The sequence below is a fragment of the Protopterus annectens genome, chromosome 4.part1 (genome assembly GCF_019279795.1).
Source record: "Protopterus annectens isolate FY-2018-M chromosome 4.part1, PAN1.0, whole genome shotgun sequence".
Lineage (NCBI taxonomy): Eukaryota > Metazoa > Chordata > Ceratodontiformes > Protopteridae > Protopterus > Protopterus annectens.
The window spans coordinates 978,737,804-978,760,044 of NC_056734.1; the positions used below are offsets into that span (position 1 = coordinate 978,737,804).

Below are 22,241 nucleotides of genomic sequence, written 5' to 3' on the forward strand. Positions count from 1 at the left end.
CCACAGTCATGTGGTACATCAACAAACAGGGCGGCACACATTCATACCCTCTATGCCGGATGGCACTGGACCTATGGAATATGGCTCTGAGCTACAACTTTCAGTTACAAGCAATTTTTGTACCGGGAAAAGAAAACATCCTAGCAGACATATTAAGCAGAACTACCACTGATGCCCACGAATGGATGCTACACCCGGACATCTTCAAGGCCATCACAAGGAAATGGGGGACTACCACAAATAGACTTATTTGCATCCCCACTCAATCACCAGCTCAAGAAATTCTGCACAAGGACGTACCACCCACTTGCTTGGAAGGTGGACTCTCTATCCTTCAGTTGGAAAAGCCTGACAGCATATGCATTCCCACCACTTCCTTTGATGCACAAGGTGCTATTGAAAATCAGAGGAACGTCCAAGGATCATTCTGATAGCTCCAGACTGGCCAAGACAGCATTGGTACCAATTACTGAGGAGCATGTCTCAGGGACAGATGTGGACACTACCCCTGATCCCATTGCTGTTAACACAGAACGGCTACAACACCCTGTATCCAAACCTGAAAACTCTGCAGCTGACTGCCTGGAACATTACATAAGAGCAACTAACCCAAATTTATCCCAAAGGGTTAAAGACATTATCCTTGAGGCCCGCAGACCTTCAACAAGAAGGAATTATGCAGGAAAATGGAAAAGATATCTCATTTGGAGTACTGCAAAGGGAAAAGATGTGTCAATGGTAAACATAGCCAACATCCTGGAGTACTTGGCAGAGCTCTTCCATACAGGCCTGTCCTATTCCTCCATCAAGATACATGCATCAGCTATTTCGGCAGAATACAGCTTCGATCTTCTGCTCAGGCAGTTTCTGAGAGGAATTAAAAATGTAAAACCTCCTAGGAAACCACCATTGCCAGCATGAGACTTGAACTTTGTGCTAGAAAAATTGACACTTCCTCCTTTCGAAACAGCAGAACTACAATACCATTTCTGGGAGACTGCTTTCCTGCTGGCAATCACCTCAGCAAGAAGGGTTTCTGAACTACAGGCTTTAATGGCAGTACAACCCTTCCTGATCTTCCATCAAGACAGAGTGTCCATGGGAACAAATCCTACATTTATGCCTAAGGTGGTATCCAGAGTGTCTTTAAACCAGGCTATCCACCTACCTACATTCTTCACCAACCCACAGAACAGAGGGGAAAGACTGTTGCATACTCTGGATGTACATAGACAGTTACGCTACTACCTGGACAGAACCAAGGGCAATAGAAAAACTGACCAGCTTCTGGTAGTATATGCAACAGGAAGGGAAGGAAAAGCTATTTCAAAACAGACCATCTCCAAGTGGATAGGAAATTGCATTAGATTTTGTTACTCCTACCATGGAAAGAAAACTCCAGAGAACATCAGGCCTCACTCTACAAGGCTACAGCCACTACCACAGCTTTCTTACGAGGAGTGGCTACCAAGGACATTATAGAGGCTGCTACTTGGACCTCCGTGCATACATTTGCCAAGCATTATAATTTACCTTTATACTCTAGATCCCGAGCAGGTTTTGCCACTGCTGTTTTGCAAGGGATCCTATCTACACCATAATCTCTTCTTCCTCCTCCCCTAGTTTGGCTATGGTATTCTACCCATTTGTTAGGACTGCAGATGCATCCTTGAAGGACATAGTACAGTTTTGTACCTACCATAAATGTAGATGTCCGATAGGAATGCATCTGCAGTCAGGATTACCCACCCTCCTTCCCCTCTGAGGTACTCCTAGGGTATTTGCCCATCTAATAGCTAGCTGGGGGAGATCTATTATGGTGTATTTGTTTGTATATATGCACATACATGCTTATTTTTTGTGTTTGCTCTCTACTATTTGGAAACATTTGGCATTTATCCAAAATTTAGCTTTCCAAGAGGGCAACTGGCATCTGAGAAACACTGAGGAAAATTGCGTCTGCTGATGCCTTTATACCCGAAAAGCTGCAGCTGTGACGTCGGGTGAAGTGCGACACCAGCCGAGGCCAGACCCAGACTTTGGAATCCGGCCGACCGAAGGGCTGCCTGACGACAGGACAACCCATTTGTAAGGACTGCAGATGCATTCCTATCGGACATATACATTTATGGTAGGTACAAAACTGTACTTCAGCTGTTTATGCCTTTCCTCCTTTGCCTCTGCTCTCCAAGGTACTACTAAATGTCACAGGATAAGTCAAGGACGATTTTAATTGCACCAGACTGACCTCACCAACACTGGTACCCACTCCTGTGCAGTGTCACGCTTGGCTCCATGGCATCTGCCTTGGATGCCTTCCCTGTTTCAGCAGGAGTACCAGATTCTGCACCCTCAGCTGCAAAGCCTGAACCTAGCAGCCTGGCTAATTACCTGATCTCTCCTTTACCATCCCCCCAGTAAATCAGTGATGGATACTATTTTAGAAGCAAGGAGGCCTAGTACTAGAAAATCTTATGCTGCAAAATGGAAAAGATTCTGTGTTTGGAACTGATCTCAAGGAATGAGCGCAGCAGTGCCCAATTTACCTCAGATTCTACAATAATTGACTGAGATGCTTCATAAGGGCTTGTCTTTTTCCTCCATCAAAATTCATGCCTCGGCCATTTCAGCTCCTAGCACAGAGCCTCCCCTCTTCTCTCACCCACTGCTCAAGCAGTTCCTCAGAGGGACCAAAAATTTAAGGCCACCCAGGAGAGCTCCAACCCCAGCCTGGGATCTTAACTTTGTCTTGAAGAAACTCACTCTTCCTCCTTTCGAGCCAGCTGCTACTGCAGATTTAAAATTTCTTTCCTGGAAAGCAGCTTTCTTTTTGGCAATCATTTCTGTAAGAAAGGGTATCTGATTTACAGGCCCTTGTGGCAGTGGAACCTTTCATCATCTGTCATGCGGACAGGGTCTCCCTCAGAACCAATCCCTCCATGCCCAGGGTGGTATCCAGTGTAGCTCTTTATCAGTCCATTCACTTGCCTACCTTCTTTCCTAGCCCACAGAACAAAGGGGAACGGATACTGCACGCTAGATGTGCACAGACAGCTTAGATTCTACTTGGACAGGACTAAACCTCAAAGGAAATCTGAACTGGTGGCATTTGCTGCAGGGACAGAGGGGAAAGCTCTTTCAGAACAAACCATTTCAAAATGGATAAGCCACTGCATTCATTTCGCATTTCTGCTATTGGCACCATGGCAAACCTATACCATGGGGCATTGGACCCCATTCATCCAGGGGTCCATCTACCTCTACAGCCTTTCTCAGGGGCGTCACTACTAGGGACATCCTAGAAGCTGCTACCTTGAGTTCTGTACATACTTTCACCAAGCATTATCATTTGCCAATTTTCTCTAAGTCCAGGACTGGTTTTGCCACTGCAGTCTTGCAGCGCCTTGTAGCTGGTCCTAATTATATCTAAATTCCTTCTCCCAACCTTAGCTTTGGAAATCTACCCAAATGTAATGACTGCAACAGTGAAACACGAAGAACATTAGTACACGTGTACACAATGTAGACGTTAGTGTATTCACTGTTGCAGTCCTAGTTACCCTCCCTCCAGCCCCCTTTTCTTCCTTTGGCTCTATCACTACTCTCACTTACTATGCTGTAAAAGCTTTTTGGTGTATTTGCTTTTCTGTTGGAGGTATATCCTTGTGTTTATAGATTTAATTGCTTCCCATTAGGGGGGGCTCCTGACATCTGGGGCAAGAAAAACTGAAGTAATGGCACCGGCTGCATGTTTTATACCCCTGACGACAAGGAAGATGGGACAGCAACCGACGCAGGACCCACAACTTTGTTAATCAGGCCAGCTGAGGGCTACTGCAAGCAGATAACCTAAATGTCATGACTGCAACAGTGAATACACTCAACATCTACATTTATAGTAAGTGTACACCGCTGTACTTTGCTTCCATGACGTCAGGTAGTCTTGTATAAAACATGCAGCTGACGCCATGACGTCAGTCTTTCTTGCTGTGCGGTGCCCGAAGCAGAAGCAGTTCGCAAGTGTCAGTCGGCCGACTCCTGAACTTTGTTTTTCTAGTTTCAGACCTGAAGTCTTCAAAAGATAAGTACCCCTTTGGGGATCCTTTTTCCTTGCTCTAACCGATGTCAGAAAAAATAATAATTTTCTTGCCTGTGGAAAGCAAATATCTCAGATTTTCATTCTTACTGTCACCTGTTTTGGCCCGGACCACGACATCCCTCGCTGTCTGTTTTGTGCCTTGTTCAACGCCCAAACTATTCATCGTCAGGCTATTTGTCGCTAAATTCTTTCGCTGTCTATCTCCATATTCCAAAATGGCTTTGATAAGCCATCAGACAACGATCTTCCAAAAAAATGTAAGGATAAAGACAGTGACAGACCGCATAGGTCCAAAACTGCCAACACTACCATTAAGCTAGTCGTCAGTCTGCCGGTACTCAGGTGCTTTTGCAGCCCCGGATACCCTGATGTTCTTCATGTTTCACTGTTGCAGTCATTACATTTGGGTTATACTGCTGGCAGGTTGCCCTCAGTTGGCCTGAATTCCAAAGTCTTGGGTCCTGCATCGGTTGCTGTTGTCAGTGACATAAAAGATTCAGCCGACGCCATTTTCTTCTGTCTCTATTGCCACGCGGTGCCCGAAGTGGAAGCAGTTAGCAAGTGCTGGTCGGGAGATTTTCATGTTCGAGTTTCAGATCCGAAATCTTCATTAAAAGCTAAGTAAGGGAATTTTTTTTTTCTTGCTCCAGACCGATGTCAGAAAAAGCGAATTGTATTTCTTGTTGGAAGCAAATGCCTCATAAGGACTTTCATTCTTACTGTATTTCTTGCCTAGGCCCTGACCACGTTTCTAGTTGTCTGTTTTGTGCTAGATTTAACCAACGCACTAAGCGTCGGTACGACTTTGCATTAAGCTATTTTGGGCGAAGATTTAATTGTACAATGTTGGATAGCCATCCGACTACTGCAGTTCACAAAAAACTCAGACTGGCAACAGAGGTCCAAAACAGACTAAGCTTCTCCTAAGCAAGTCGCCAGTGCTCAGTGAGGCATTTTCGCAGCCCCTGACACCTGCTACTTTAGTCACAGGCCACTACAGTCTCCCACATGGAGTCGGCCAAGCAGCTGGAAACTCAAGGTATTGGAGCCTCAGAGATTATTCCCTCAGGTGGGTCCGGAACTGCTCAGCAGGAATCTGCTTCTGAGGGTGTATTTAGACCTAAACAATTATATATTGAACCGCCTTTAAAGGCAAAGAAACAAGTTCACCAGCCACATGGACAGGCCTCCATGCCCAATAAACAGATGCTCAAAATGGCCGAAGACTTAATTACCTTCATCAGGGGTTCCCATCCCCCCTCCTGGTAAGAGGCCTAGTAAAGAAACAGACTATGAATCTTCAGATCAGGTTTCCATTTCTTCAGATTCCTCTTCTGATCAGAAATATTCTCTTCCCCCCACTGAGGATTTTGATGCTGAAGAGTCCATTCCTTCAGCTTCTCCTCCTGAGGACTACTCTTTTGGGGAAACCTTGCATACCATGAGGGAGTGCTTCCACTGGGAGAGCTAAGATTTTTCAGAATCTAAAGAGAGGCTCAGACTTACTACCTCAACACAGGCCTCTAGCTATTCCACTTGTTAGACATTGAAAATGATGTGTTCTCGTAGTCTACTCTGACCCCTGACTCCTTACCTCCAGCTCCTAAGCTGGACAGATACTACAGGGTCCCGGACTCATAAATTTCTTTTCAAAAACCTTACTGCAGACCCAGAAAGTATTTCTCAGGGTCCCAGAGGGGTCAAGGCTTCCACTACAAAAAACCCTACCCCCTCTGACTGGGATTCTAGGGCACTGGATAGATGGGGGGGGGGGAAGATTTACACATCTGCTACCTTAGCTATAAGGGCTTTAAATTGCCAGTTTCATATGCTCAGATATCAGCAATATATCATGACACTGCTTAAACAGAAAATGATGGTAAATTCTGAATGTGCAGAAAACAAATGCAGGATTTATTGCATGCAGCTGAACAAGTTGGAAACAAACTTTGCAATGTGGTTTTGATTCTCTGGAGGCCTCCTGCAGGACCGCTGTTATGGGTTCTGTCATTAGGAGGCATGCATGGTTAAAGGAACAAAATCTGCCTGATCATGTTAAAGCAAAATTATTAGATGCTCCATTACACCATGATACCTTATTTGGTGTTTAAGGCAGAAGAGGTGTTAAATTAAATGGAGGACAAAGCTAAATCTATGCAGTCAAGGATTTCTTACAGGTACAGCCACCTAGATTTAGCAGACACTGGCCTACAAAGAATTGGTCTTTTCCAGTCTCGGACAGACCTCAAAGGGGCAGATCCAGACGCCCTAGAGGCAGATCCCAGGCGCAAGGTTCCTACAGGTCTAAGCAATAGGGTGCTTCTACCGCCAAAGGTGGAGATGACAAATCACAGCCATACAGGAAACCGTCCCAATGCCTTCCCCCTGCCTGCACCAAGCACTTATCTTCTGGCAGCACCCTTAGGGGGGAAACTAGCACTTTTTTTCTCAAAATTGGCACATTATAACCCAGGACAAATGGGTTCTAGACAGTGTCACAAGGCTACAAGTTTCACTTCTATACCCTGCCAAGGGCAAACGGTTGGCCAGACCTGACAAAAAATCAATGGGCAGAGGCTCAAAAACAAGTCGCAGCTCTCATGGACATGTGGGCTATTCAGCGAGTGCCACAGCAAGAGCAGGGACAAGGATTTTACTCAAGTCTGTTCTTGGTACCCAGAAAGGGCAAAGCATGGAGACCAATACTGGACCTATCACACTTTCATGGATATACCAAAATTCAAAATGTTGACCTTGCAGCTGCTTCTGCCCATGCTGGGCAGCAAGGCTTGGCTCGTGACTTTAGACCTAAAAGAGGCATACCTGCATGTCACAATCGGACAACCATGCAGAAGATGCCTCGGATTCAAGGCTGGCTCAAAGCATTACCAATTCTCTGCATTGCCCTTTGGCTTATCTACTGCACCCAGGGTCTTCACAAAGTGCCTGGCACCAGTAATTGCTTACTGCAGACTAAGAGGCATACAAATATATCCCTGGATGACTGCCTCATACAAGCGGAGAACAAGGACATTCTACTACAGCTGACGTTTGTGAAAAGACTTAACATGCCTAGAGTACACGGTCAACAAAAATAAATCAAAACTAGTACCCTCTCAAGAGATAATAATTCTGGGTGCAAGCTTAAATACAACTGCCCAGATGGCTTGCCTCACTCCAGACAAAGGCAACTGACTACCTATTTCAAGGAAATGGCAACAAAGGCCCAGTTATCTGTAAGAAAAATTCTGCAGGCTTTGGGCTTCATGGCATCCTGCATCTTACTAATTCCATAAGCAAGATTGCATATGAGGAAAATTCAATGGTACCTAAAGTGTCTTTTGACGCAACATTGTCACAGCCTGGAAACAATGACTACTCTCATTCCCTGCCTGCAACAGGAGTTTCGATGGTGGGCAAAGGCTTGTCACCAAAACAAGGGACAGACATTCTCACTACACCTAGCCAGGCAGAGCCTAATGACGGATGCATCAGATTATGCCTGGGGGGGGCACACGTGGCAGGAAGAGGCATTCAGGGCACCTGGTCCACAAACCAAAAGCATCTACATGTCAATCAAAAAGATATGCTAGCTGTTCAAAATGCCCTGACAATCTTCAAGGACCTACTTCATCCAGGACAACTACTGATAAAGATACAGCACCACTGTCGTGATACATAAACAATCAAGGGGGCACTCATTCTTACCCCTTTGCAGACTAGCCATGGCTTTATGGGACACAACATTGGCTTACCAAGTTCATCTGCAGGCACAATTCCTGCCAGGAAAGGAAAATACTCTGGCAGACGAACTAAGCAGAAATCTCATGGATCCCCACGAGTGGCACCTGGATCCACAAGTCTTCAGCATGATAAAGAAATGGGGACGCCCGGACATAGATCTATTTGCTTCCCCTCACAACAATCAACTACAAAGATTCTGCACAAGGACTATCATACACAAGCTTGGAAAGTGGACGCCTTATCTTTCAACTGGACAAACCTGTCAGTATATGCCTTTCCTCCACTGCCTCTCCTCCCCAAGGTACTCCTAAAGGTCAGACAGTAGAAACCAAAAATGATTGCCCCAGACTTGGCCACACCAGTACTGGTATCCAGGCTTAAACTTGTCCCAATCCCAGCCTGGACCTTACCTCAAATACCTCATCTACTGTCCCAACAAAACAATCAGATTCTGCACAGCCAACTCAGGACCCTAAACTTGGAAGCATGGCGGATAATGTGGCCATACAAACCACATCTCTCAGTAAAGCTGTGATGGATGTCATTTTAGAAGCCAGAAGGCCTAGTACTAGAAAATCTTGTGCTGAGAAATGGAAGAGATTTTGTGCTTGGAACCAAGCTCAAGGAGCTGATACAGCTGTCCCAAATATTCCTCAGATTTTGCAATACTTAACTGAGATGCTGGACAAAGGCCTATCTTTTTCATCAATTATGCCTCTGCCATTTGGGCTCATTACAATACAGAGCCACCACTCTTTTCTCATAGTCTATTAAGGCAGTACCTCAGAGGAGCCAAAAACTTAAGGCCTCCAAGGAGAACGCCAATACCTGCATGGGACCTCAATTATGTCTTTGAAAAACTCACCTTACCTCCTTTTGAGCTGGCTGCTACTGTGGATATAAAGTTCTTATCTTGGAAAAAGCTCCGCTCCTAGCAATAACTTCTGCAAGACTAGTTTCAGAACTACAGGCTCTCATGGCGGTGGAACCCTTTATCATTTTTTATCCAGACAGTCTCACTGAGAACAAATCCTATATTTATGCCTAAGGTGGTATCCACTGTAGCCCTTAACCAAACTATTAATTTACCAACTTTTTATCCAAATCCACAGAACAAGGGGGAGAAAATTCTGTATTCTTTGGACGTACACAACTTAAATTTTACTTGGGCAAAACTAAAGTTTTCAGAAAGACACAGCTAGTGGCATATGCTGCAGCATCATAAGGAAAGGCCATCTTCAAGCAGACTATTTCAAAGTGGATAGGTCACTGCATTCGTTTCTGCTACTCACAGCATGGCAAACCCGTGCCTAAGGGCATTAGGCCACATTCAACCAGAGCTGCAGCCACTTCTGCAGCCTTTCTCAGGGGGGAGTACCAACCAAAGACATTTTAGAGGCTGCTACTTGAGTTCAGTGCATACCTTTACAAAACATTACAATCTGCCTTTTTACTCTAAATCCAGGGCAGGCTTTGCCACTGCAGTTCTGCAGGGCCTCATAGCCGCTCCTAATGCTGTTTAGCTCCAGCCACCCAACCATAGCTTTGGGACACAACCCAAATGTAATGACTGCAACAGTGAATACACTCTAACATCTACATTTATTGAAGTGTACACAACTGTACTTTTTTACAGATTCGCAGGCCTCTACTGAGACCCATTCGGGGTCCAGTATGCCGTGTGATGCTTAGACTATGGAACCTGCGGATGTTTCTACCTTGGATGGGTCTGGAGCTGCTGTGCAGGCACCGGCATATGAGGGTCTATTCAGGCTTTCAGAGTTTCATATTAAACAGACTATATCGTTTCAAACCAAAAATACTGAGTTTTTCAGGTCTAGAGTTCGCACTACGCTTAGGAAACTGACCAAAGTGAATTCTCAGGCCCACATGCCACAAAAACAAATGCTTAAAATGGCTGAAAACCTTATTACTTTAGGGGAAGTCAAACTTCCCCCTCAAAGACCAAGAACTGAATTTCCTTCTGATTCTTCTCATCAGGAGTCTAACTGTGACCCTTCAGATTACCAGGACTTACCCTTCTCTACCTATGGCAATTCTGATTGGGAGGATTCCATTCCCTCTGCTTCCCCCCAGAAGATTTTTCTTTTGGTCAAACCCTGCATACTCTTAGAGCATTTCCACTGTGAAAGCCAGGACTACTCTGTCCAAAAAGAGACGCAAGGAATTTTTAAACTTGCCTCAGCATAGGCCTCTAGCTATCCCTCCTGTTCTAGAAATTGTGGATGATGTCTTGGAATCCAGCCTTACCCCTGATACTTTGCCTCCAGCCCCTAGAAAACCTGACGGGTACTACAGAGTACTTGATTCTCACAAATGTCTATTTAAGAATCCTACTGCGGGTCCTGATATTAGTGGTGCTGCGGTAGCGATGTCTCCTCACAGCAAGACGTCTCGTTCGATTCTCAGCTAGAGCGTCTTCTGTGTGGAGGCTGCGTGAATGGGCGTGCCTTCGTTGAAGGTTGTGAGTCAGGGCTGGTAACTCTGCACTTAAAAATCCACTACCAAACATTAGCGGACCGGAGTTCCGCTGTGGCGACCCCAAACCGGGATAAGCCGAAAGAGACAAACTGCGGATCCTGATACCATTTCCCAGGTACCTAAAGACATTAAAGCTACCACAGCCAAGAACCCTGCCCCAGATGGGAAAAAAAGGTATACACCTCTGCTACTCTTGCCATCAGGGCTTTAAATTGCCATTTTCGTATGTTAAAATAGCTGCAACATATTATGGAACTAATTAAAGAGAAAATTATTTCTGATTGTGCAGAACTTAAAGATTTACAAGAGTTAATGCGTTCTGCTAACCAAGTTGATAAACATACTTTGCAATGTGGTTTTGATGCCTTAGAAGCATATTGTAGGGCTGCTGTCACTGGGTCTGTTCTTAGAAGGCATGCTTGGCTTAAGGAACAAACCTTGCCAGACCATGTCAAAAGCAAAATTACTAGATGCACCATTAAAACAAGAGCATCTTTTTGGCAGTAAAGCAGTAGTAGTCCTCAAAAGGATGGAGGAAAAAGCTAAATATATGCAAACTTAAAGAAGTACAGGCACCTAGTAGTGACCTAGTAGTCAGTAAGCATTGGCCTTCAATAAAGTGGTCTTTTCTAGTCCCTCCCGGACCTTCCGTCCAGACCCAGGGGCAGCAAACCAAGACTACAGTCTCAGGGAGTGCACAAATCAAAGCAATGGGGGGCTCCCACTTCCAAATTGGGGAGTAGTAAGCTGCCATCATATGGTAAAATCTCACAATGACTTATTCTTTGTTCTTCCAAGCCTTGCCTAAGTAATTGCACTTTAGGAGGGAAACTTGCTCTCCATGCCAAAAACTGGCAGTACATTACCCAGGAGAGATGGGTCTTCAACATTGTTTCCCATTTCCACTCTCTCCCAACCCTAAGGGGATAGCCAGACCCCCCCCCCAAACCAGTGGGCAGAGGCCCAAAAGCAAGTACTTTATTTTCTAAGTATCAGGGCTATTCAGCCTGTCCCAGCAAAGCAAAGGGGACATGGCTTTTATTCCAGGCTGTTTCTGGTGCCCAGAAAAGAAAACCCTTGGCATCCTGTCCTGGATCTGTCTATTCTCAATGCTTTTCTGGTGGTTCCAAAATTCAAAATGCTTACTCTCCAACAGCTGCTTCCTATGCTAGCCAAGGACTCTTGGCTAGCAACACTAGACTTTAAAAAAGCTTATCTGCACATCCCCATAAGGGAATCTTGCAGGAAATACCTACATTTCGGAGCAGGCTGTATGCACCATCAGTTCTCTGCACATCCCTTTGGCTCATCTGCTGCGCCCAGGGTATTCACAAAATGCCTAGCTCCAGCCATTGCTTATTGCAGGCAGAGAAGGATTCAAATTTACCCTTACTTGGATGATTGCCTGATTTCAGGCGGACAGTCAGGAATTGCTACTACAGCACCTAACATTTGTGAAGAGACTTCTAACTTCTCTGGGGGTCACTATCAGCAAAATGAAATCACACCTGGTACCCAGTCAACAGATTGTATTTCTGGGAGCAAGCAAGCTTGAACACAACTTCCCAGATGGCATTCCTCACTGCAGAAAAATAAATTTGATAAATCACTTCAATCTACTGGCCACCAATACCCAGCTATCTGCAAGAAAAATACTACAAGCCCTAGGGTTCATGGCTTCTTGCATTCTAATTCCATATGCAAGACTGCATACAAGGAAACTTCAATAGTATTTAAAAAGTCTCCTGTGTCAACATTCTCAGGACATGGAAACGATTCCCATCATTCCTTTCCTAAGGACATAGTTCCTTTGGTGGGAAAAGGCCTGCTACCACAAGGGACTCCTTTTACTCTACCCCTTGCCGCACAAACCCTAACTGACGCATCACTATGCATGGGGGGGGCTCACATGGCAGGACATTGCATTCACGGCAAATGGAGCCCAAAGCAAATGCACCTGCATATCAATCAAAGAAATGTTGGCTGTACAGAATGCTCAGACAGCCTTCAAAGGCCTTATTCTTCCAGGATAGCTATTGGTAAAGACAGACAACGCCACAATTGTGGTACATACAGGCAGCTGGGAACACATTCCTACCCACTCTGCAGATTAACCATGGCTCTGTGGAACACATCGCTGAGCAACCAGGTGCACCTGCAAGCTCAAATCCTGCCAGACAAACTAAATTCACTGGCAGAAATCTCATGGACCCACATGAGTGGAAACTGGACCCCAAAATATTAAAGCTTTTGAGGAACAGGTGGGGACACCAGAGGTGGACCTTTTTAGTTCTCCTCAGAACTAGCAATTGAGCAAATATTGCACCAGAACTCCCCACAGCCAAGCTTGGAAAGTGGATACCCTGTCCTTTACTTGAGAAAGCCTCTCAATCTAGAGAGCACATTCCACTAGGGGCTGCATCAACCTCTACAGCGTTTCTCAGGAGAGTCCCTACCAGGGACATCCTGGAAGCTGCAACCTGGAGCTCTACACACCTTCAAGCATTACCACTTGCCTATCTTTTCTAAATCCAGAGATGGATTTGCCACTATTCACTGTTGCAGTCCTGGTTACCCTCCCTCCAGCCCCCCTGACTTCTCTATACTTTCACCTATTATTTTTTGTTTGGCCATATCTTATAGCATTTGTTTTTATTTTCTACTGGGGGTGGTCCACACCATGTAATTGCTTCCTGTTGTGGGGGTTCCTGACATCTGGGGCAAGAAAAACTGATGTAATGGCGTTGGCTGCATGTTTTATACCCCTGACGACCGGACGTCATGGAAGAAGGAACAGCATCCACCGCAGAAATCCCAAGACGCTGGTATTCAGGCCGACTGAGGGCTTACCTGCAGGCAGATGACCCAAATGCAATGACTGCAACAGTGACTACACTCTAACACTCTAACATCTACATTTATGGTAAATGCACACAACTGTACTTTTTGATCCCCTACAAACACCTATACTTTGAGGACATACTCAAATGTTCTGCAGGAGGCCAGAAAACCAAGTACCAGGAGAATTTATGTATCCGAATGGAACACACTCCTACTGGTGTCAGTGGTAAAACCAGGACTCTCTGACTACCTCTATACCTATAGTCCTTTCTTATTTGTGTGAATTGTTTCACTTGGGACTAACATTCATCAGTGAGTGCATTTATCTGCCATCTCCACCTGTCTGACTGTATCCCCTTTGGCTTCCTGACTGGACATCGAACTTTACCTCAAAGGGTTCTTCATATCATGCCTCCTAGGAACCTATGCCTCCCCCTTGGGACCTGAACTTTGTACTAGAAAAAACTTGCATTACCACCCTTTGTGAACTACCTCCTTCAGTATCCCTGAAGCTATGCACATTGAAAACGGTTCTACTAGTGGCCCTTAAATTTGCTAGGAGGGTATCTAAGATATAATCCCTCATGGTTACCTCTCCCTACCTTATTTTCCACAAGGATGGAGTTGCTCTCAGGACCAGCCATTCCTTCATGCCGACTGTGGTTAATGAGCTTTCATAAACCAAACCATTATTCTAAGTTTTGTACCCTCAACCACAAAATTCCTCAAAGGACTCTCCATTCCTTGGATGTCCACAAACAACTGAGGTATTGCTTAGACAAAACCAAACCTATGAGAAAGTCAGATCAACTTTTCATCTCCTTCCACCTGAGAGCTCTAGGGAAGCTAGACTCCAAGCAAACCATTTCTTCATGGATTTCTAAATCCATTACTTTATGCTACTCTTACCATGGAGAATCCCTGCACGGTTAAGTCAAACTTCACTCCATCAGGGCAGTCGCTTTCTCAGCTGCCTTTTTCAAAGGACTTGACTATGCTACCATCCTGGAAGCTGCCACTTAGACTTCTGTCCACACCTTTACCAAACATTACAAATGATTACTAGTCTCTAGAGCAGGGTTTACCAGGTCTATCCTCCAAAGACTCCTTCACCAGGGTACCCAGTCCTCCACCCAGAACCATACCTAAAAGCTCTGGTACTCTCCCTACTGTTATGAATGCTGCAACATGTGACTAGGACATAGAATAGGTTTGTAAAAACTTACCATAGCCTTAGATGTCCTTTTCCATGTTGCAGTATTTAGTCCCATCCCCCACCTACTCCCTTCTGTCCCCCAGTTTCTCCACTAAACACAAACTTCCTGCTACCTTGATTGTAGCGTACATGTAATTCTAAGGGCTCCCTTGGATCCTTCTACCCACAGGAGTACTACTGTGTGGCTGTTCATTCTGAGGAGGGTGTGTGCAGATGTCACATGTATACCCTACTTCAGTTTATGGCCCTGACAAGGGAAGTCTCACACACCCTCCAGAAGCAAAGACTGGTACACTGGCTGGAAGATGGTGCTACTGGCAGCAACTCCCTACTGTTGTGAATACTGCAAGATGGAATAGAAGGACATCTAAAGATCTGAAGTAGGAGATTCATTTGTCTGCAACCTGTGGGTTATGGATCCGATATCGGATCTGAACCGGCATGGTTTTCCAGCTATGGATCCGAGCTCTCGGCTCCTCCCCTCACCCATAATGCCCTGCTCTCCCTACATGACCCCAGATCTAGTTTGCCGCGCTGGTGACCAGACTGGATTTTAGAGCTCTTCAGCTAAGTGTCAGTTGTTATATTTACAAGCATTTAATTCTAAAGTTTTAGTCAGTTTTGTGTGGAAGTGTTAGGTTCCCTATCTTTTGAGTTTAAAATTTAAAGTTTTTTAATAACTTTATAACTTTTATTTATCCCTCCCCTCGCTGGTCCTTAGTGTGTGTTTAGGCCTGTGTTTTTTTTTTTTTTGTGGCTAGTTAGCACTTATTATTTAAAAAAAAAAAAAAAAAAAAAAAAAAAAAACCTTAGTATGTCTGAAGCCCCTAAGGCTTTCTTCTCTAAGTGCTCCGAGTGTGGCCATAAGCTTTCTCCTGCTGATGGCCACACTTGGTGTGTTCGATGCCTTGGGGTTGAACACCTCACTTCTGGATGTTCCATTTGTGCAGGGTTCAACCCCAGGGCATTGAAGGAGCGGAGGTCGAAGCTGGTCCTGGCGGGACTTCTGCCCCCAGACACGGCTTCGGCTACCGCTCCTTCAGGGGGTACCGTGTCTTCGGTTCCCTCGCGGGACTTCTGCCCCCGGACACGGCTTCGGGTACCGCTCCTTCAGGGGGTACCGTGTCTTCGGTTCCCTCCTCTCCTGCTCCCCCTCCTCCACCTGGGACTCAACCTCCCTCTAGTGGTTTGGAGGAGAGGGAAGCAAGAAAAAAGGACCGGAGAGAGAAGCACCACTAGCGGCGGGCCGAGACCTCTGTTTCGGCCCCGCCTGCCAAGCGGGCTTCTCCTCCGGCCTCCTTGTTTACCGGCTCTCCCCCTCCTCTGCTCCGGTCTCCGGTCTGCTTCTCACCGGGACCTGAGGAGGAGACCCGATCTCTGTCGAGGCTTTCAAGGAGGCACTCAAGGCCTACCTCGGTAGCCTCGTCGAGATCTACATACAGTTTATCTGACGCTGATCTGGACCGGATGATAAGGTTCATCCAGGCCCAGATGCAGATGGGAGTGCTCCTGCCTTCCCCCCCCTCTGGGGGGAGCTCGACCCCTTTTTTCAAACCTATAGCTCCTTCTCCGACCCGCTACCCGGGTTCGGAGCGATTGGAGCCGAGCAGCTTCGGAGCCGGGGGTGGGTCGGCGCCGATAGTACTAGGTACTTCGGATCCGACCCTGCCCTCGAGTGCTTCGGATCCGACCTCTCGGAGCCTGGATCCGAGCTTCGGATCCGGGGGGATTAGTGTTCCTTCGGCGCCGTCTGTGTCGGAGCGCACTGCCCCCTCGGATCCGAATGCCTCGGGGCCGGCTCCGATCCACTCTTCGGATCCAAGGGGGAGCCGATTATCGGATCCTTTGGTCGAGGTTGGCTCCCCCTCGGCTTTTGATGTAGTGGAGAGGGCCCTGTTGAGGGTTTCCGGACCCCCGGCACTTCGGCTCCTTCCCGCGCTCCATCTGCACTGGGTCAGGCTTCCACCATCCGGCCACTGGGACAGCCCGCTCCATTGCCCCAAGTTGTTCAATTGGAACAGGACACCGCTTGCGAGGGTTCCTCGGATAGCCCCTCTGAGGATGCACCTCACAAGCATACGTGTAAAAGGAGGCACATAGACTCCCCCGAGTCTCTCACAGAAGACACGGATTTGGAGGAAGGGGAAGGCTCCCCAAGATCACCCCCCGAGGATGTCTCCTTTGGAGACATCATGGAAATGCTTCGCATAAGGGGGGGTGGTCTGCCCCCAAGTCTTCCTCGGACGAGTCCGTGTTCTTGGAGGCATTTGAAGCGGGCCCGTCTACCTCTTGGGTGTCCCCTCCTGCCGACCCCCTGGTGGACCTAATTACCACCAGGGCGTGGAAGGAACCGGACACCGTGGAGCCAATCCCCAAAAGGCCAGACCGCATCCTTAGTCCCCCGGCAGACCGTGCCCACTGGAGCAAGGGGCCTCCGGTAGATGCCATGTTGACGGCTGCAGCCACCAAGAGGGAACTCTCCCAGGAGAGTCCCTCAGTCCATCCTCCGAGCAAGGAGTCTCGGATGATGGACCGCTTGGGGAAGCGAATGTTTAGTTCAGCGACCTTTTCAGTAAGGGCGCTCAACTACTTGGCACATGTGATCAGGATGCAGCGCGATCTTATCATGGAATACGCTGTTTCCCCCCCAGAGTCCATGTCGGAGGAGGACAAACTGTTGCACTCCACCCATATGGCCACTCTCAGGTCCGTGACTAATTCCTCTATGCGGTTACTGTCCCATGCTACGGAGGGAGCTGCTAGAGCCGCAGGGGTAGGCCTAGTTACTAGATGACAGGCCTGTCTTCGCCATTGCGATTTCACGGTGCCCTTCAAGGCATCATTCGCGAACTCCCCCTTCGATGGTTCTGCCCTTTTTGGCAAAACTGTTCGCGATACTTTGACCCAGAGCGAGAAGGACGGGAAGACGCTGTCTGCCGTCGGAATCCGCTTCTCTGTGCCCCAGAGGTCCTATTCTAGGAACCAAAAGGGCCAAAAGAAGATGTGGTTCCGGAAGTCGCAGCAGTCCCAACCCGCTCCGGACAACCAGTCCTTCCGTGGCAGAGGAGGACAGGGAGGACGCCGCCCCAGGGGCAGAGGGGCTCCCAGGAACTTCGGGTCCAGAGAACCTTTCTCTGAACGGCCTGCGCAGCAGCCCTGAAGGGTTGCCCGGCTGCTCCACTCTGGAGGCAGTCGGGGGCCGTTTCTCGGAGCACCTAGCGGCATGGGAGTCCATAACATCAGACTGCTGGGTCCTCCGCATCATATCCAGAGGATATCCAGAGGATACCTCATTCCATTTAATCACATCCCAAAATTAAAGTTCCTCCCCGACGTTCCACCCGGTCAGTGGGAGGCCGCTTTGGCAGAAATTGGCCATCTGCTGAAGAAAAGAGCCATCCAGCCCGTCCCCCCAGACCAGATCGGATCAGGGTTCTACTCCAGGTTCTTTTTAGTGCCAAAAAAGACGGGGGGACCCAAGACCAATATTAGACCTGTCACTCTTAAACCTGGCAGTTCCCAAGGAGAAGTTCCGAATGGTTACCTTGCAGTCCATTCTCCCCCTTCAGGGAGAAAATCACTGGATGTGCTCTATAGACCTCAAGGATGCATACTACCACATTCTAATGGACAGACGCTCCAGGAGGTTTCTTCGCTTCCGGCTGGGAGCCAGTCACTACCAATTCAGGGTCCTTCCCTTTGGTCTCACTACAGCCCCCAGGGTGTTCACCAAAGTGTTAGCAGTGGTAGCGGCCCACCTGAGGCTTCAGGGGGTACAGGTCTTCCCATACCTGGACAACTGGCTCCTTACCGCCCCAACAAGGCATCTACTATTATTGGTGCGAGACTCCTTTCTCCATCTAGCTCCCCGCCTGGGCATCACAATAAATGCAGAAAAACCCAACCTAGCCCCTACACAATTCATAGATTTTATAGGTGCCAGGTTAGACACGAGACAGTTAAGAGCCTTCCTCACTGCAAACAGAGTTCAGAATCTACGGCTCCAGGTGCGTGCCATCCTCCACGCCAGCTCAGTTCCGGCGGAATTGGTCCTGAGGGCTCTAGGGTCCATGGCAGCAGCGATAGCTCTTCTACCTCTCGCCAGGTTGAATATGCGGGTCCTTCAGTGGACACTCCTAGTTCAGTGGTCTTATCTTGCTCTTCCTATGCATCATCCCATTGCGATCAGCAAGGCTTGCAAGCGGTCCCTCTTGTGGTGGCTCCACTCACAGGATCTCCACGGAGGCTGCCCCTTTTGTGCTTCTCCCCCTCTCGCCATGGTGACCACGGACGCCTCCCGCCTCGGGTTGGGGGGGGGGCATTTTGCAGGCCGGACGGTCCAAGGCACGTGGAACGATTCAGAGACCTTACTGCATATCAATGTTCTAGAGATGAGAGCAGTGCTCTTAGCGTTGCAAGCACTACAGGCTTTTCTTCCCTTGGGAACTATTGCGATTCAGTCGGACAACATGTCTGTCGTCTGGTACATCAACAGACAGGGGGGAACCAGGTCTTACCCTCTGTCGAGAAGCCATGAAAGTGTGGGAATGGGCAATCTCCACCAACCGCTTTCTCATCGCAACGCATATTCTGGGTCGGTCCAACATCCTTGCGGACAAGCTCAGTCGCACCATTCTCTCCCCTTCCGAGTGGTCTCTCAATGCTCAAGTAGCGAAACGCATCTTCGCACGGTGGGGAACCCCTTGTTGCGATCTTTTTGCGTCTCCCTCAAACACCAAGTGCGACATTTTTCGCTCTAATCCCTCCTCCCGGAGATACCCCAAGAGACGCTCTGGTGCATGCTTGGCCCCCAGGTCTTCTTTACGCTTACCCTCCTTTGCCTCTGATGCTCCAAGTTCTTCAGAAAGCCTCTCGGTTGGGGTGCAGAATGATTCTCATTGCCCCATTCTGGCCTCGACAGATCTGGTTCCCTTTCCTAAGGTCTCACTCAGTGAATCCACCTTGGATTCTAGATCCCATTCCGGATCTGATATCTCACCCGTCCCATCTATCAACCCCGAATCTGGACAGCCTGAAGCTAACTGCTTGGCTGCTCCAGTTCCACTCCTAATCAGGACTCCCGGTATTTCGTCTCCCGTTAAGGCCATCCTGGTAGCGGCTCTTAAACCATCTACCAGGAAAGTTTACCGCAGCAAGTGGAAACGGTTCTCCATTTGGGCGGAGCGGCAAGGTCTAGACCCCGTCACAGTTCCCCTTCCTCTGGTGCTTGACTTCCTAACCACTCTTTTTAATGATGGTGCCAGCAGTTCCACGGTCAAAGTACAACTTGCGGCAATTTCTCACTATCATATTGGTCATGACTCCGGTCCACTGAGGTCTGCCAAATTGTGTAAAATCTTCCTAAAAGGTACTTTTCTTCTTAGACCCCCTGTAAAGCAAGTGGTTCCTCCATGGGACCTTTCTTTGGTTCTTCAGGCCTTGACCGCTCCTCTCTTCGAACCTGCGGCCACGGTAGATCTAAAATTTTTATCTTTCAAGACTGCCTTTTTAGTAGCCATTACTTCGGCCAAGAGAGTTTCGGAACTTCAAGCCTTATCCATCAAGCCTCCTTACTTGGTCTTTCATCCGGACCGTGTATACCTCAGGACCAACCCGTCCTTTCTTCCTAAGGTAGCTTCAGAAGCAAATATTAATCAATCCATTAACCTCCCTGTTTCCTTTCCTAAATATCAAAACAAAGGTGAATACAAGCTACATTCCTTAGATGTTCACAGGCAACTTCGATTTTATCTGAACAGGACAGCTGGTCATAGGCAATCCGACCAGTTGTTTATTTCCTTTGCTAAATTCAATTTGGGTAAACCAATTTCCAAAGTCTCCTTATCACGCTGGATTTCGCAGTGCATCTTATTGGCTTATCAAGCTTCTGGGAGGCCCGCACCGGAGGGAGTACATGCCCATTCAACACGGTCAGTTTCTACCTCAGCGGCCTTTAAAGCTAGGATTCCTCTGGATGATATTTGTTCAGCAGCCACTTGGGCTTCATCTCATACCTTTATTTCCCACTACAAGTTGGATATTACATCTAGAGGTAGAGCATCCTTTGGCTCCGCTGTGCTCTGGAATATCCTTCCATGACGGCCGCCCAAGATTCAGGTAGCTGGGGACTCTGTCCCACAGGTTGCAGACAAATGAATCTCCTACTTCAGATTTAGAAGTTATGTACTTACCATAACGTTCCATCTGAGTAGGTGTATTCATTTGTCTGCAACCATCCCGCCCTCCTATCCCCCTGGCCTTGTCAGTTTCCTGCATATTACGTGTTACCCTTTCTAGGGTATTTTGATTTATGGCAAACTCGATCTGAGGTCATGTAGGGAGAGCAGGGCATTATGGGTGAGGGGAGGAGCTGAGAGCTCGGATCCATAGCTGGAAAACCATGCCGGTTCTGATCCGATATCGGATCCATAACCCACAGGTTGCAGACAAATGAATACACCTACTCAGATGGAACGTTATGGTAAGTACATAACTTCTAATTATGGTAAGTTCTTACAGAGCTAATCTTTTTATCTTCATAAAACCAAACCTTCTTGGAAATCTGACCAACTGTTTCTCCTTCCACCCCAGAGCCCTGGGAAAGCTTTGAGCAAACAGACCATCTCAGCCTGATTCTCCAGGGTCATTTCCTTCTGCTACCTACACTATGGAAAGACCTTACAGGGCTATGTCAAAGCCCACTCCACCAGAGCAATGGTTTCTTAAGGGGTTAGACACTAATGCCATCCTTGAGGCAGCTATTGGTCTTCAGTGCACGCCTTTACCAAACACTACAAATTGGACCATATCTCCAGGGCTAGGGCATGGTTGCCAGGCTATCCTACACAGATTCCTGGAAACATCTAGGCCATCCCCCAATCCTCAGTGAGCTTTGGCACTCACCCACATGTAGAGTACTTGCAACACTGGAATAGAAGAGCATAATTTGTGTAAAATCTTCCATAACCATTGGTCCTTTTCCATGTTGCAGTATTCCTTCCCTCCCACCTTCACCTCTTGTCAGACTGCACTTGCTCCCCTGGGTGACAACGGACAGGTTATACCTTTATAGGACTGGCTTTGACTGGGGCCTTTCTTAGGTTTTGAGGGCTGGTGCGTGCGACGTCACTTTCATGGCCCACTTTCCTGCTGCCACATCAGATGTCTGCACCTAGAGGGACTGAAAATCTTTTGAAACCTGGCCGGAATAACTGGAGAGGAAGGGTAAACCCACATGTAAAATACTGCAACATGGAAGAGAAGGAAATCTATGGTTATGGTAAGATTTTTACACAACTTTCCTTTTTGTCTTGACTGGGAAGTAGCAGCATGGACTTTGTATTAGCAGTATACAAGTGGCACATGTTTGTAGATTTGACTAACTGAATTCTTTGTTTGTTAGAATCCAAGACTGTCGTCATAAATAATTTGGCATATTCTGCCACAGAAGCAAGCATTCAGGACATATTTGAGAAAGCATCCTCTATTAGGATACCACAGAAAAATGGAAGGCCAAAAGGGTATGTAGTCTGTTTTGCTGCTAACCGAAGCTTTTTTGCTGCATTTTTTCTTGTAATTAGGCATAACAATTGTTTACTGGCTTTCACTGTTTTGCAGATTGCTGTACATTGAGCTGTTTGGATAGCTTTAAAAATACAGTTTGTGTGGGTTGGGCTGTTGATGTTCTATTCAAATGTTGCAGTATTCTGTACAGTTGGGTTTTCTCCTCTTGCTACCCAAACGTCTGGCCAGTATACAAAGTTGGCAGTTGCTGCATGGTGCGTGGGATGTCTGACATGGCTAGCAGAGCGTGGGCCATTAAAGTGACAATTGCGTACA

The 22,241-nt window shown here is 47.3% G+C and overlaps 1 protein-coding gene across 1 annotated transcript in view; it reads left to right on the forward strand.

The window, feature by feature from the left end:
* Positions 1-22,241, forward strand: part of NCL (nucleolin) — a 584,816-nt gene that overhangs the window by 113,500 nt on the left and 449,075 nt on the right. The window contains exon 4 of the mRNA XM_044070891.1: positions 21,805-21,922. Within this exon, the coding sequence (XP_043926826.1) occupies positions 21,805-21,922 (118 nt within the window). The remainder of the gene's footprint in view (positions 1-21,804; positions 21,923-22,241) is intronic.